The sequence below is a fragment of the Pelobates fuscus genome, chromosome 6 (assembly GCF_036172605.1).
Source record: "Pelobates fuscus isolate aPelFus1 chromosome 6, aPelFus1.pri, whole genome shotgun sequence".
Classification (NCBI taxonomy): Eukaryota; Metazoa; Chordata; class Amphibia; order Anura; family Pelobatidae; genus Pelobates; species Pelobates fuscus.
In genome coordinates, this window is record NC_086322.1 from 81,190,024 (window position 1) to 81,207,135 (window position 17,112).

The 17,112-nt window shown below is 46.5% G+C and overlaps 1 protein-coding gene across 6 annotated transcripts in view; it reads right to left on the reverse strand.

Annotated features, from left to right (window-relative positions):
- The window catches only part of PDS5A (PDS5 cohesin associated factor A), an 82,813-nt gene extending 73,725 nt beyond the window's left edge, over window positions 1-9,088 (reverse strand). For 4 of the 6 annotated variants that reach the window (XM_063457886.1, XM_063457887.1, XM_063457885.1 and 1 more), the window contains exons 1-2: window positions 8,790-9,077; window positions 8,028-8,188 (exon numbers count right to left, since the gene is read on the reverse strand). In XM_063457886.1, the coding sequence (XP_063313956.1) occupies window positions 8,028-8,138 (111 nt within the window). In that variant the 5' untranslated portion in view covers window positions 8,139-8,188; window positions 8,790-9,077. Of the gene's footprint in view, window positions 1-8,027; window positions 8,189-8,789 lie in introns of all 6 variants that reach the window. The other 2 variants (XM_063457883.1, XM_063457884.1) reach the window with 2 other exon arrangements.
- Between the last annotated feature and the right edge of the window lie 8,024 nt (window positions 9,089-17,112).

Sequence of the window (17,112 nt, forward strand, 5' to 3'; positions counted from 1 at the left end):
GCAGGGTTTACATTGAATAGTGTGGAAGGACAGGTTATAGACACGAGAACAACTAGTTTACGCTGTAGTGGTTCTGGTGACTATATTGTCCCTATAAGAATTCTATTTTTGACATTGAAAAACCTAGCTCCTAACTTTATTTGCTGGCTCCTAGAATGGAAGCAAATTTGTCAAGCCCTGACTTATATGATGGTTCTTGTTAAATTCATTACGCACCTAATGAAAAACAGAGCCTATTTTTTGTTAAAGGGACACTATAGTCACCTGAACAACTTTAGCTTAATGAAGCAGTCTTGGTGTATAGAACATGCCCCTGCAGCCTCACTGCTCAATCCTCTGCCATTTAGGAGTTAAATCCCTTTGTTTATGAACCCTAGTCACACCTCCCTGCATGTGACTTGCACAGCCTTCCATAAACACTTCCTGTAAAGAGAGCCCTATTTAGGCTTTCTTTATTGCAAGTTCTGTTTAATTAAGATGTTCTTATCCCCTGCTATTTAATAGCTTGCTAGACCCTGCAGGAGCCTCCTGTATGAGATTAAAGTTCAATTTAGAGATTGAGATACAATTATTTAAGGTAAATTACATCTGTTTGAAAGTGAAACCAGTTTTTTTTTTCATGCAGGCTCTGTCAATCATAGCCAGGGGAGGTGTGGCTAGAGCTGCATTAACAGAAACAAAGTGATTTAACTCCTAAATGACAGTGAATTGAGCAGTGATATTGCAGGGGAATGATCTATACACTAAAACTGCTTTATTTAGCTAAAGTAATTTAGGGGACTATAGTGTTCCTTTAATTACTAGCTTACTACAAAAGCTTCAGTGGTTCTGGTGACTATAGTCTTCCTTTAAGAATTGTATTTTTGTAGTTGGAAATAAAGCTTTATTACAAAAAAAAAAAACCTGGCTCCTAGAGTCCAAGCAAATGTGTCAAGTCCTAAGTCAAGAATGGCTGAGAATACCAAGGTGACGCTCTCTGCCAATGGCCACGGCCCTGCACATCTAAATGGATTCTCCTGTAGAGGAATTCCAGAAGCAAGAACTGCAGACATGTGTGCCCAGTGGGATTCAGATAATTTACCAAACTGAATTCAAAAACGGTTTAAGGGACAGCACCAGGGCACTACGGACCCAAGAGCCAACAGATGGGGCAGTACTGTACAATGTTTTCTAAGGTCTAAAAAAAAAAAACAAAAAAAAAAACACAGGACTCTTAGAATATCCATAATTTAAAAAGTACCAAAGGGGGGCGGAGCCTGGCAGCGAAACGGGCCGGTCGCCATTGCCGTGAGCTCTGACAATCACAGGCTCAATCCTACGAATATCGGCAGACACTCTCACCATCCACCAACGAAAATCCCACCATAGCACAGAGGGGAACCCCCGGAACCGACTGATGCCATTCCGGTACACCCCGAAGCAGGCAAAGTCGAAATCCAGAGCCCGGGCCTACCTTCCATCAGCCCACCACGGCCTGGATTACTTATTTGACGGTGACTTCCTGGAGGACGCGTGGGACACATCCCTGCACAACTCCGATCACGGAACCTCCGGAATGGGACGCAGGTCGCAGAAACCCCAACCAGGTACAGCACAGCCTGATATAGGCACACTGCTGCAGAAACAAACACCCGCCAAAATGGCGGCCGTAAAAGGCCCTGTTCCCCCTCTAGAGCCTACCTCAGTGGAGCATAGCCCTCAAAGGGTTACACCGTCAAAACTCACACCCCAGCAAGATATCACTGAACTAGCCACTAAACATGACCTACAACACATGCAAAAAATGCTGCAAGAAATACAAAGCCTACTGGCTGCAGATCTACCCACCCTTAAAACCAGCATGCAACAAATTACTGATAAAGTACTACACACTGAGGGAGAAGTAAAAGGGATCCAAAAAGAAATCACCTCACTGCAAGAAGCCCTTTCCAAGATGCAACACACTCAAAAAAATCTGGAGGTACAAATAGCAGCCCAGGAAGACAAACACAGAAGCAACAACATCAAAATACGTGGTATCCCTGCCTCAGTCTCCAAGGAGGATTTACCACACTATGTGCGACGTCTCATGCAGTCCATACTGCCCCCCGGGGTGGCAAGGAAACTCACCTTTGCCGGAATATACCGACTATCCACTTCAACACGGGCATCCACACCCCTTGCTGGAGACGTAATAATCCGCTGCATCCTCCCCCAAGACAGGGGTCACATAATGTCGGCACTCAAGGGCAAAACGCCACTCGACTTTGAAGAGTCCCAATTGACTTTTTACCAGGACCTAACCAAAGCCACTCTCCAGTGGAGAAAAACCCTCAACGACTTCACCAGCCAGCTGCGCTCAGCGGAAATACCATACCGGTGGGGAAACCCACGCCACCTCCTAGTTACACAACAAGGACAAACGTACAAAATCACTACAGGAGCTGAAGCAGCCGCGCTACTATCAAAACTGGGTCTACCGACCAAGACCACCCAGAACGCCTCTCCTGCATGGGACCCAGAGACGATCGAACCTTTCATCCCAAGGACACAGAGAATGGACACTCAGGCCACTTGACGGGAATGGGGAGAGAAGTCTCCTACCCCAACCCGCTCACAGGCTAAATATTGCAATTTGCCGTTTACCAATGTTTTTTTCTCCTTTCCCTCCTATCACTTTTTACCTTCTAATACTAAAAAGTTCTGTTGTCTTCTCCATGACTTAAGTAACGCGACTCTGGTGACGCCCCAACAGCATGCCAGGGATGGCGTAGGCACGCCAGTACGCCAGAGGAGTGTGTGCTGCAACAAGGCGCACACCCCCCCCCCCCCCCCCGACAGCCCCTAGGTTAGGGCGACCACACCTCAAGATTAGTCTAAACCAGGGGTAGGCAACCTTCGGCTCTACAGATGTTGTGGACTACATCTCCCTTGATGCTTTGCCAGCAATATGACTAAAAGCATTATGGGAGATGTAGTCCAAAACATCTGTAGAGCCGAAGGTTGCCTACCCCTGGTCTAAACAGACCAAAATAGAAACCTCCCGACTAAATACTTCCAAGACGAACCGACCGTCACCACAGACCACTTGTCAGAACCACAGATCCATACAGGGGACATACCCTCCTTAGAAAACCTCGACCTCAAGCTTAACGCTGACCTGGTACAATCCACCCGACATGGACCACACCTTCTTTACCAAACCAGGACCTAGGGATGGACGCTCACAAACCAAATAGAATACCATACCTAGTATTACACCAACCCACTACCTAGGCCTTACAACGTTTCCTAAAATATAAAAATTGTGACAATGTACAACATATGCGTTGACACTCAGAAGCTAATATATATATGTTAATGTTCACTATTGCATGTGGTAAATTTACCCTTTGTTAAACAACACGCAAAAATAAAGAATTAAAAAATAAAAAAAAGTACCAATGCTTCTTAAAAGGGACACTCCATATGAAGTTTATAATCAAATTAAAACACAAGGCCAACTTTTCAAAGTAATAAGGAACACACACCACACTGATCCCCCTAAAAAAAAAAAAAAAAGTGTCACTTTGAAAATTATTTGAAAACCATTAACCAATGTCCAGTCTCAGAAACTCCACTTTCACTTTCTAAAAATATAATAAAAGAAATCAAGTAGGGCAACAAGACTATGAACAATGCAACAGCACCTGAATGCAGAAAATACAAGTTGCCCAATATGCTGAAAATGATCTAATTTGTTTTTACTAAATAACACATACATCAAAAAATAAGATTTCAAAGTAAATTAAAATAGCTTCCATTGTGGTGGTTATATTGGCCTGTAAAACCTAGCCCAGCAGTAATGCAGACTGTTCAATAAGCTGATAGTCTTACCATAGCTCCAAGCCTATCCGCAGCTTGGTTCATACATTTTGTAAAGAGGGCTATGTACAGCAATCTGCTGCAGTATACCAACGGTGCATGTGTACAGCCACAACTGATGCTCTCCAGAGCAGGAAATATGTTTTCTACAGGCACACATAGAAGTTAGCTGGTTCATAGGTGGCAAAAGGGATGCAAAACTCACTGTAGTACCTCATTAACTAAAGAGGAAGTGAGGCAGCATCACTCTAGTCTAAGCCATTTCACACTAGGAAAAACAGAATGATGCAAGTGCAACGCTACCACAATATTAGCTCATGATCAGGTATAGAATAGTAATATGATGAAGTATTGGCTACTGCACAATTATGTCATAAAAAGACAACCAATATGCTTCCCTAGTCAAAATAAAAAAAACAGTTAGAAAGAGGGAAGTGTTCTGTTTTTTTCAAATCCAGCTATGAACACAATTTGAATTATTGATCGTGTCATAAACATGTTTAGATAGCCTCACTCCAGGCAGTTACTAGACAACCAGAATGAAGACAACCATCTGAAAATTCCAGAGTATTGCTTGCGAGCGGATATCTAAATACTGCATGAAAATCTATTTTCTCCTACATCACTTTTGTGTCGCAAACAATATTTGCGTGAATACAACGATAAACATTGGGCAAACCCAGTATTTAAAGGGACACTAGAGCTCATTGAAGTGGTCTGGGAGCACAGTCCCTGTGCCCTTAACCCAGCAATTGGGAAACTGCAATAATTACATTGCAGGGTTAACTCCACTTCCAGTGACGGTCTACCAGACAGCCACTAGAGGCACTTCCAGGTGGTTAGGCGACTTTTGGTCGCCTAACTGATGCTGGATGTCCTCACGCTCTGCATGAGGACATTCAGCTTCATTTAAAACCCAATAGCAAACATAGAGCAATTGAGCGGAGGGCATTGTAGGTCACTATAGTGTTAAGAAAACGACAGTTTTCCTTGCCTATAGTTTCCCTTTAACGCATAAAGTTGGAGCAGGTCATACATTCACATTGTAGCTTCTGTGCATTTACATGCAAGCCCTTATTTCTGCCATTACTGCACATGCAAATTTACTTTAATAAAGTAAAACCCACACAAATACAAGCAGACACTTGCTTTGCTCCTCTCTGGTTTCAATGGGGAATCAAGAGATTGGCTGGGAGTAAGTACGCAGCCATATTCTGATTACAACTTATGGAGGAGGAAGAAAAAAAAAAAAAAACACCAAAGTTTTCCTTCACACTTTTTTTATGAAATGTAATTTATTCTACATGGAAAGCTTTATAAAAAAATTAAACAAATATAAAAAAAATAAAAGATACCTGCAATACATACTTTATTTAGATATTGTGACCTCTTTCATACAAGTACACGTAAAGGGACACTATTGTCACCAAAACAACTTTAGCTTAATGAAGCGGTGTTAGTGTATAGATCATGCCTCTGAAGTTTCACTGCCATTTAGACGTTTTATCACTGTTGTTTCTGTTTATGCCACACCTCCTCTGGCGGTGACTGACACAGCCTGCATGACGAGGTGCAGCCCTGGAGAAATCTTGGAGGCGAGCATTAGAGGTGGGCATATGGACAGAGGATATACGTAGGTTTTGGGCAGAGCGTAGGGGCCTCAACGGGACATACTTGTGTATTAGGGAGGATAGGTAGGAGCGAGCAGTATTATGTAGGCACTTGTAAGCAAGCCCCAGGATTTTAAATTGAGCCCTATATCTAACTGGAAGCCAATTCAGGGACTGACAGAGGCGTGAGCGCACAGGAAAATAAGCCTTGCCCACGCATTCACTATAGATTGCAGCGGTGCAATCTGGGAATACGTAAAACCACTGAGAAGGGTATTGCAGTAGTCAAGGCGAGAGAGAACAAGAGCATGGACCAGCACCTTAGCCGCATCTGGGGTTATGACCCAGGAAGGATCTCTAACAGCTGAGGAGTGGCTAGTGAAGTTATCACTAGGCTGTAATGTAAACACTAAATTTTCTCTGAAAAGACAGTGTTTACAGCAAAAAGCCTGAAGGGAGTTATTCTACTCACCAGAACAAATTCAATAAGCTATAGTTGTTCTGGTGACTATAGTGTCCCTTTAAAAAAAAATTGTATCTTCTGCTCTGTAAATTGAACTTTAATAATACACAGGCGGCTACTGCAAGGTTTTGCAAGCTATTAACAGAGCAGGAGAAAAATTCTAAATTAAACAGAATTTGCAATAAAGGAAGTGTAAACGTTAGATGACTTTACAGAATGTGTTAAGGAAGGCTGTGTAAGTCACGTGCACAGAGGTGTGGCTAGTGCTGCATAAGCAGAAACAAAGGTGATTTAACTACTAAAGGGAAGAGAATTGGGCAGTGAGACTGCAGGAGCATGTTCTATACACCAAAACAGCTTCATTAATAATAATAAAGTATTTAGCTACAGTTGTTTTGGTGACTATCGTGTCCTTATAAAGCATACCTTTAAAAAAAAATCATGTTTAACACAAATTACTATTTGGCACATAAATTGCAAAACACCCCTCAAAAAATGTATATTCCACACAAATCAAATACAAGATTCACTTATATGTAGGCTTATAGCATTTTAGGTTTTTACAAGATAATCCAACATGGGTGAAATTTCTCATATTTTTTATTTATGCTGAGAAAACTATACTGGAGAGGAAGTTTGAAATGCTTTCCACTACTTTTGTGTCAAATGACTAGCACCACAAACTACAAAACTTATCCTACATTGAAGACCAGTAACAACAGAAACATGCGCTCAATTAGTGGATTTAAACTGGCTCATACATATACACTGACTGACTCTCAGCCTATATTAAAAGTGGCAAACAAGTTCAAAGAAGAAAGCATTTATGTAGAGAAGAATGAAATCTAAAATCATACTATGAGAATTGTAATAAACTGCTGAATATTTTGTCGCTAGCTAAATGACAATACACCATTTGCTTGGTTTACAAAATTAAGCAGTTGCTCTTCTGAAGGGTGAAATATTTGTCAATTTAGATTACGGACCATATCTATCCCCAAAAGCTACATAATGCAAGTAAATATAAAAAAAAAAATTAAAAAAAATAACACAATTCCACATCCATAGTAATGAACTTACATAGTTATACAGGCTGAAAAAAAGACTTGCATCGATCAAACTCACATCTGATTTGCCAAATACCCAAAAGACGACAGATTAAAAAAAAAAAAAAAGCAACAAACTAGGAAATAATCCCTTCTTTACCACAGAATGGTAGTCACATCTCTCCTTGGATCAAAGGTATCCTGTCCATGGCTTATACAAATATAATTAAAGGGACACGCCACTCCAGTGCCAGGAAAACATATCCGTGTTCCTGGCACTGCAGGACCCTGCAGTGCCCCTCTCCCTCCTACCCTCCATCCCATGTTGCTGAAGGGGTTAAAACCCTTTTAGTGACTTACCTGATTCCAGCGCCGATGTCCCTCGGCACTGGGTCAGGCTCCTCCCCTGCTGGGAGAGACCCAATGCGCCGCATTAGACCTCCCAATAGGAAAGCATTATTCAATGCTTTCCTATGGGGATTTCGGCAACGCTGGAGGACCTCATGCATAACGTGAGGACGTCCAGCGTAGTTTAAAACACTTTTCGTGTTCTAAGATAGACAGCCACTAGAAGGGGACTTAACCGTGCAAGGTAATCGTTGCAGTTTATAAAAACTGCACGAATTACACTTGCGGGGTTAAGGGTGGTGGGAGTTGGCACCCAGACCACTTCTGCCCATTTGGAGTGGTTTGGGCAGCCTGGAGTATATAGGCCATGCATAACAGTGAGGCACACAAGACATTTATCAGTTTCAGTGTGTTGACTAAAGCAATCAAAAACAGAAGTAGTGTACCAAGGACAAAACAGCAATTTCAAGACATAGCCTCTTCCAAGCAGATTATTTTGTAACGAAGACCTTAATGAGCAAGTTTTCCAACACCAACTAAGTATACACGTTTGCCTTGAACCTCAAAAACAGCTCTTTATATAGCATGAGACACGTATAATTACTGAGCAAAGGGTGAGCAGCCCAACAGCTGTCTGAGGGAGCCCATGGGGGAGCAGCCCAGTGGTTACTGCCTTCCCGGCTGCTCCCCGGGGACTCGCTGCACATTAGGACTGACCTTCAGCCGTTTGACCACCTCGTCGTTGGTGATTTTGTCCGTGATCTCCTTCACCCCGGGAGGGTAGATGATCTTGCCATCCACGGCTTTTTGCTGGGTAGGGAACTCCATGCTGGCGGCGGCGGCGGCGCTCTCCTCCGGTCACAGTACTCTAGCGGCCTCTATGGGAGAGAAAGCAGACTGTGAGCCTGAAACATCCCGAAACAAAAACACCGCTCTCAGGGGCCACACACTCATAGTGACCAGGGCACCGTGTGAGGGGGGGTACACACACCCCGGGGGGGTTTGGATGGGCCGGGCTGTACCCGGTTTATGATGGGGGGGGAGAGGTGGGGGGAGTGCCGGCAGTGTGCCGGGCGCTGTGCTCTCAGGGCTCCCCGGTAAAGGTGAATTAATTGGGGGGAAGGAGGGGGTGTCTAGGAGGGTCCCAGGTCCGGGGGGGGGAGCTGGCCGGGGCTGCTGGCTGGGAGGATCCCACACGGAGGCCTACAGCCCAGGCCGCACACTGTGAGGGGGGGGGGGAGGCCGCATGTGGCGGTACCGGGACCGGCCTAGCCCGGGACACACGTGGGCGGCCGGGGGGAGTGGGGTACCTGAGCCGGGCTGGGGGTCCTGAGCCGGGCCGGGGGTCCTGAGCCGGGCCGGGGGTCCTGACTGCCCGGAATAACTTTCACACCGCCCCCCCCCCCGGCTGGGCGTGACCTGGGAGTAGGGGGGGGGGGCTGAGTGTTCCCCCCCAGGCCCTCCATCCCGGGCTCTCACCTGAGGAGGAGTGCGAGGATCCCCCAGCATGTATCCGGCGGCCGCGCGCTCTGTGTGTCCGTGTCCGGCCCGCGAGCACCGACACTTCCCTCGGGCTATCCGACACTTCTGGCCGGGCGGCGGTACCGGGGTGGGAGGGGGTGTGGAGGAGGTTCCTAACCGTCTGCCCTCCCGCGAGGTTTCCCGACACACGTGACCACCGGGCTCCGGGACACTCACGATCGGCGGAGACGCGCCCAGGCTCGCGGCCGCCAAACACAGTCCCCACGCGCTTGCCTGTCCGCGAGCTGAGAACCGCACCGAGCGGGGAACAGCGACACCTAGCGCCTGGCGCCAAAACGGGAAGTGAGCGGCCAGAGCACGGGAGGGGGGGGCTGCTCCAAACTCACTTAGTGCCCCCTCCCACCAGCACTACATCACTTCCTACACTGCACTCACTCAGATACAGGGACCCCGACTTACCGTACACACCACATACCCACCTTACACAGGTAATAATGTATCATCTCCCCAGGTAATGTATAGAGACCCCCATATACACGTATCACTTCCCCAGGTAATATATAGAGGCCCCATATACATGCATTCTTTCTTTGGGTAATGTAGAATGAGCCCCTTCATCCATGCAGGACTTCCTCAGATATGTGTAGTGCACCCTCTCTTATCATCAGGTAATGTTTAATTGACCCTGCATACACGCAGGTATTGTGCCCACTCACTTAATATCAGGTAATGTATAAGTGCCCCACACACCCTAGGTCAATGCTTGTCAAATTTGTTTGGAATCTAGGAGCCAGCTAAAAAAAGTTAGGAGCCAGTTTTTTTTTTTTTGTTTTTTTTTTTAAAGGGACACTATAGTCACTAGAACCAATACAGAATAATGTAGTTGTTCCGATGCAGAGAAAAGGCAGTGTTTACATTGCTGCCTACTAAGACCTCTAGTGACAGTCACTGAGACGGCCACTAGAGAGTCCTGTGTCAGTGCTCTGCATGGAGGTGCTGAATGTTACCCATAGAGAACATGCACAATATCTCTCAATGCGGCTTAGCTGAGATCATAAAGATTGATGATCTCCGCTATGGAGGCGGCACAAGCCGTGGGAAAAAAGGTGAATAAAAACACCTCATGTGATCTGAGGGGGACAGGTAGCTAAACAGACACACATTCTCTCTCAGACACACACAGACAGACAGACTCTCACACACACATTGACAGAGACATATACATTTTCTCACACACACAAACTGAGATTTTTATTTAAATCCTCTCAACCTCCCTACCTTTGGCAGTGGATCTTTCCCTGGGGTCCAGTGGGGATGCTCTCTCTTCCTGCATGCAAGGGAGCAGTAATCCACCTGCAGCTCCTCTTTGCTCTCTGTAGTGATGCCGGGGCTGGAGTGATGTCCTATTCCTGCTCCTGGATTCACTATACAGCGCGAGGGAGCAGAGAGGAGCTGCAGGAAGATCACTGCTCCCTCGCAAGCTGCCTCAGCCGACCTCTGCGACGATTCGCAGGGAGGGCGGGAAGCTAGCTAGCTACAGCGCTCCCTGAGACGGCCGCCTCCATGCTCCCCAGGGCGGCCAAATACAACTCTCCATAAACAGGCCACCTCCATGCAGCCCAGGGCGGTCTGCCCTGCCAGACGCTTTAGGTAAAGGGCTGAAAAAAGCCAGCAAAATATTTCTAGTCACTATGGCGACCTGGCGTCTGGGATTTGTCGAGCCCTGCACTAGGTCATGCACAAAAAGTGTATGTTTTGAAAAGTAATGCAAACATGGAATGGTCTCAGTCACCAGTGCTATGTACCTGCTGGTTTCCATGGTCGCTACCTAACTTTTAGTATTTTAAATTCTTTATTTTATTCGTGCATAGTGGTAACAACCGTTTGCACTGCCACAACAGCTGGTGCAGACAAATACGTAAACATCTTAAAACATTGGTATGGCATCAAAAACAGTGCACATTTTTTTATTTTTAAGAGTCAAGATATACGGATTACAAGCACGATTTTTAGTTTGCGCATGCGTAGTTACTTAGATCATTCTTTAAACTGTTTAACTAACGAGATATACAGTTATATTTTTGCTAGAACATGCATCACTAACTGGCATTGATACATCTATGATAACACATCCATTCTGTACGACCTGCTGATAGTGCTAGTGATACTTAAAGGCTATTGGTCTGAGTAGAGTAATCTGTGCTTCCACGGTGTGTTCAGTATAGGTGCACGAAGTGTAAATAAGTCTTACCAGCCTGATCAGTCAGAATAAACTATAGCTGATAATAAAGCATAACAAACAATAGGATGAGATGTATACTGTACAATCAGAATGACATAGTAGGCAAAATGAATGTGTACTCTTTGTACTGCGTATTAGCATTGATAGAATCAAGCAGATTTAAATAGAAGAAAATAAAAGAAAAGCAAGTGCTGAAGGATTAACGTAAAACCCAAGTGAGTTTGCATGAGTAGGCAGGTGCGGTGCACCTCGTTCAGCCTGCAGTCGGTACCTGGATAGTGGTAGCTTATAACGTGTATTGTGAGAACAATCCCAATCTATGCGTTTAATCGTAGAGGATTTGCGCACTTGGCAAACTAAGCTCAAATAAACAGAAAGAAAAACGCTGAACAAGAAAACAGTAGGTTATTCGAGCCATACTACATGGATTGACATTAGAGCCTTGCCGTTATATTAGTGGTATGGTTTGGACTAGAGTTTGGTCGTGGGGGGCGACTCGGGGAAACTCACATGTAGGCTATGTTTAGGGAGATCGGCTAATACTCTATGAAACTTAGGCCTGTGACTACGAGGATTATGTTGCTGGGTGGAGGCACAGGGTAGTCGGTGCGTGCAGGAGTGAGCTGCGTTTATCGAGTCCACCACATACATAGGAAAGGCAGATGGTGCTTTGAGACCTCCGCCGCCACTATTATGTTGGTAGGCCCTGCGTTCGATCCTGTGGGACCATATGGGGCTCGTTATGGGAGTAGGGGTAGCTTTTATGGTGGGCTATGGAGGGTTGGGTGCACTAAGAGCTAGCGAGTGCCTATGTCAGGTTCCCAGGAGGGATCCCGCGGGGCCCATTCACCCTGTGTGAATAGTTCCTGCTATGTACCCTCTCCGGACCTGGCCAAGTACACGGGGACTGGGTGTTGCAAAATACGTGCTATGGGGCGACACATAAAAAAAAAAATGCAAAAGCAAGGATTAAACGTTACAGTCTCTGTGATCCGCTGGGTTATAGTCGTCCGCTCGTTGCCGGGCGTTCGCCAGCGCCCTGCCGGGGTGTCATAGAATCTCGCTGTTGTGTCTGAAGAGTGCCCAGTAGTGTGTCCCTTTGCGAGCGTCCGTCCGAGCAATGTGAGTGGAGTAGCCTCAAAGGAAGTTGCCTGCTCTTCTTCGGCCTTATACCGGCCCCTCGCTGAAATGGTAGCTGAAACAAATCGTGTTCTTGGTAGGTCATGTGAGTGTGCGCCGACTGTGTGAGTTGAGGTAGGCTGTGTCCCTCTGAGGCCAGGTGTTAACCTTGATCCCGGGTAGCCAGTCCATATGATCCAGTCCATGGTTAGACAAGGCTGGAGGGGTAGTCATTAATGGTTTTTCACGAGTTAACCCCACTAGCAGGTGTTCCAGCTGGTTGTCTGGGCACAAATTCCTTTGCCCTGGCTGGGTCCCATGACGGTGGGTCCTTGGGTCTCTCCGTCGGCGTTGGTAGTGAGTCAGTGGGAAGGTCCAGTTGTCTTAGGATTGCCGGTGCCTCCGCCATGTAGCGCATTGAGAGTGTGGTGTCCCCCTTAGTGACTAGCAGGGTGTGTGCCGGGCCCCAGTGGTAACGTACGCGGTGAGCTCGCAGAACGGAGGTTAGTTGTTGGAGGGACCTCCTCCAAGCTAAGGTCGCCCCTGAGAGGTCCGCATAAAAGGTAAGATGCATATCCTCAAATAGGTAGGACGGGTGGTTGCGGACGGCCGCCTGAACTGCGGCCCTGTCCCTGTAGGTCTGAAATTGCATCACTATGTCTCTTGTGGCAGTTGTCGGCGCTTTAGCGGGTTTTGGGGCACGAAAGATGCCGTCGATTGTCACTGCTTTGGCCATTTTTGGTTGTAGTAGGGCCGTGAGGAGCCGTCGAGCGACATGAGGCAGCTCAGCCTCGGGTATGTTGTCACTGATGCCCCTGACCTTGAGGTGTTTTCGTCTTCGTTTATCCTCAAGTTCTGCAAATTTCAGGTCATTGAGGGTGAATTGTTGCCTTAGCTCCTGTATTTCCTGCTGGAGCTGACGGATTTGACTGGTGTGGGTGGTTGCGGAGACTTCCACAGCTCCCAGTCTACCAGTGAGGCCCCGCAGGGTGTCCCGAATCGATGCGACATCCGCAGAGATTTTGGCGTGGTGGTCCGCCATGAGGTCTCTTATGGCCTCCATGCTCACTGGCGTAGGTGCCGAGTTCGGCAACTGTTGCGCCTTTGCTGGTGGAGAGGACCGGCTCGTCGGGACGCCATATTCGAGACCGTGGCTCCTCGGGCCTGCCGCCACATCTCGTCGATATGCATGCCCGACGCAGGCTTTTCAGGCTTGAGCTTCTTATTTTTTTCCCCATTGGGAGCGTGTAGGCTTCGTGGTCGTTTTGGGGAGATTCCGACCTTTTGTGGTAGGTAAATTGGGTTGTTTGCACTGTCGTCGCTCAGAGCTCAGCCGACATGCGACTGCTCTCCTCCGTTGCTTAGCTCCGCCTCCCCAACTTTTAGTATTTTAGACCACATTTAAGAACATCATATTTTTTATGTGCCACTCAGGGACGGACTTATAACCATTTGGGCCACTGAGCAAAATTAGGTCCTGGACCCTTTGAAGGCCAATATATAAGTATGTTAGAAAATATTTAAACGTGCACCAGGACCAAATGGCTTTACACTAGATTATTACAAAAAGTTTGGCACCCAACTCCTCCCGATTCTCACAAAAGCACTCAACGTATTGACTAAGGATGGGAGATTTGACCCGAAATCATTAGCAGCAACTATAATGATTCTACCTAAACCCAGAAAAGACCCTGAGCTCTGTGGGAGCTCTAGGCCGATCTCCCTTTTAAATGTCGATGCCAAGCTCTTCACGAAAGTACTAGCCACCAAGATACGGACATTTCTACCGCAAATCAAACAGGATTCATTCCAGGTCAAGAAACAATGGACAGCATCCTACGATTACTGTCCATTCAATACTCGGCGCAAAAGAAGGTGGTCACGCCTCTAGTGCCGTTATCCACGGATGCTGAGAAGCCTTCTGACCGGGTGGACTGGTCGTTCATGATAGTGGTTCTGCGTTACATGGGCTTTGTCCCTAACCTACTTACATTGATCAGTGCTCTATACAGTTTTCTGATCGTGAGGATACGTGTCAGTTGTGCTCTAATGGGAGCCTTCCAGATGCATAATAGGACCAGTCAGGGCTGCCTGTTCTTCTGTTTATTGTTCACCCTTACTTTGGAACCTCTTTTACGAGCTGTTCTACGGACCGTGGACATAACAGGCTTTGATTGGAAGGGGAGGACCAATAAAGTCGCAGCTTATGCCGATGACTTACTATTCTTTATCACTAAACCTCACCTCATAGACGAGATCTTAAAAAAAAATGTTTTTTATATTTTTGCTCCTACAGGCTTCATCTACAAACTCTAATATATATCATATCTCCCTCAGTTAATCAGCCAAGTGTTGGAAATACAGTGTCCACCCGAGTAGTTCAGCTCAGTGGTGGCAATGTAACTGAATACAGTCCAATTGGTCCAAAATATCAGTCCTTATAAGCTCAATTATGGGAACTCCGGTGTCATTCACTCCAAAGCTCTATTTGCTTCACCATGTCTCTACCTCCACCGGCAAAATAAACTATTGCCACTACTGCACTTATTAAATGCAGCAAAGACTATGAAGGCTATTCCTCCCACAGGAAATCTATAGTAATCCCTTGCCTGTCTCATTGGTTAAATAATGAAGAAAGCATTAGAGCCATGGAGGAGATTGAGTATTCACCAAGTCCACATTATGATCATTATTTATTCATAATGACCCCTTGGGTCATGTTCCTCAAGACCCCTCTTACCTCCTAAGTGGAAAGGTAGCTGAAGGTATTGTTCAACCCCTTATCATACGGTGCCATCTTTAAATGATAATTCTTCTACCGACGTAAAACACAATACATACAGTAAATTCCCAAAGCTGTAATGTTTACCTTCAAGTTCACTCTTTTGTTGTTTCCAGTGTATTTGTTTAAATAGCATTTGATTCTTCTTCCCCTCCCGATGCCTATGACATGACTATACATGTATCTATGTACCAATGTCACTTGTTATCCATAACATTTTATGATTAGTGAATATGTGCTGTACCTGCTTCATACAAAACCAATAAAAAAAACATACAAATAAATAAAATAAAAACTATGATGGGCTAGATGAAGCACCAGGCGCAGAAGAGGACCTTGCATATTATGATGGCAATGCCTTTGAGGTTAAACCTAAGGTAAGTGAAAATCACCAAAGGTAGGAAGAAGGGAGGGGGGCGATACTGATTCAATATGCTTTTTTAAAATAAAAATGTAAATTTATCTTCAACCCCCCCCCCACACACACACACACACACACGCACACCTCACCCCTACCCCCCCCCTCCCCACATACACCTCATCCCTACCACCCCACACACAAAAAAAAGTTGGCATGTATTGCGGTTTGGGCACTCGGGCTCAAAAAGGTTCGCCATCACTGATTTAAGCCCTGAAGGTAAGATGGCACTTGTACACTCCTGCCCCTATAACAACTTGAATAAGATTTCCTTTACAATTTTAATTTTCTGGTCACCCCTGACTAGTCGCAGTTTGGTGAAAAAGATATTTAGATATAAAATATTTTCCCAAAAAGGATACAGTGACATCTCTTCTTTTCAAAGTATGTCCTGGAGACCAAATACAATATGAATTAAAATAATAGGAAACATATACACTACAATTGTAGATTATGCTCTCTTTAGTGTACCATTATCTTAATATTAATGACATTAGGATTCACAGCAGCACAGCAGAACAAACTACACTGTACACAGCGGTTCCCAAAGTGTTGGTTGCAGGGCGATTCCCAGTGGGTCGCGCTGACCCACACATGCAGGGCCGCCGGGGACTCAGGCAGGCAGACTGATTAGTAGGGCTCTCGGTCCGTGATCGCGGGCCCGGCGGCTTGCCCTGTATGCCGCCGGGCTCCCTCCAATCAGTCTGCCCAGCAATTTCGGTCTGCAGCTCCGCCAGGGTGCAGAGCTGCAGACCGTGTGATAGAAGTCTCGCGAGCTCCCAGAGCGTTACCATGGCAACACTCTGGGAGCTCTGTAACCTCTTCTCTCCCTGCCCCTCCCACACTGTAACCCCTTCTCTCCCTGCCCCCCCACACTGTAACCCCTTCACTCCCTGCCCCCCCACACTGTAACCCCTTCACTCCCTGCCCCTCCCACACTGTAACCCCTTCTCTCCCTGCCCCCCCACACTGTAACCCCTTCACTCCCTGCCCCCCCACGCTGTAACCCCTTCACTCCCTGCCCCCCCACGCTGTAACCCCTTCACTCCCTGCCCCCCCACGCTGTAACCCCTTCACTCCCTGCCCCCCCACGCTGTAACCCCTTCACTCCCTGCCCCCCCACGCTGTAACCCCTTCACTCCCTGCCCCCTCCACACTGTAACCCCTTCACTCCCTGCCCCTCCCACACTGTAACCCCTTCTCTTCCTGCCCCCACCACTGTAGCCTTTTCTCCCCCTGCCCCCCCCACTGTAACCCTTTCTCCCCCTGCCTGCCCACTGTAACCCGTTCTCCCCCTGCCCCCCACACTGTCACTCTCACCTCTCAAACACACTGTCACCCTCACCTCCTGTCTCTGCGTGTATGTGTATCTATGTGTCCTTTTGTATCAGTGTGTGTGTTTGTGTGTCTGTGTATCTGTGTGTGGGAAACTAGGTGTCATGTGTGTATCGCTGTGTCGGTGTGTGTATGTGTGTGTACACTGCACACATACTCCATACAAAAAACATGCTTACATTCAAACACATATTGTGTATATGTATATTTTATAAACACAATATACACAGACTGCATCCACTACACATGCACTGCAATCAAAAGCAAACATTACATACAAACACACCCCTGCATTAAAATCACAAATTATCTACAAACACCCCTTCATTCAAACACCAGAGCCAGAGATGGAGGCTCACCACATTAGCAGGCCTCTTAATGATAAGAAGTGTTTGATTTATCGTAGATCGGCAGTGAGAAATGA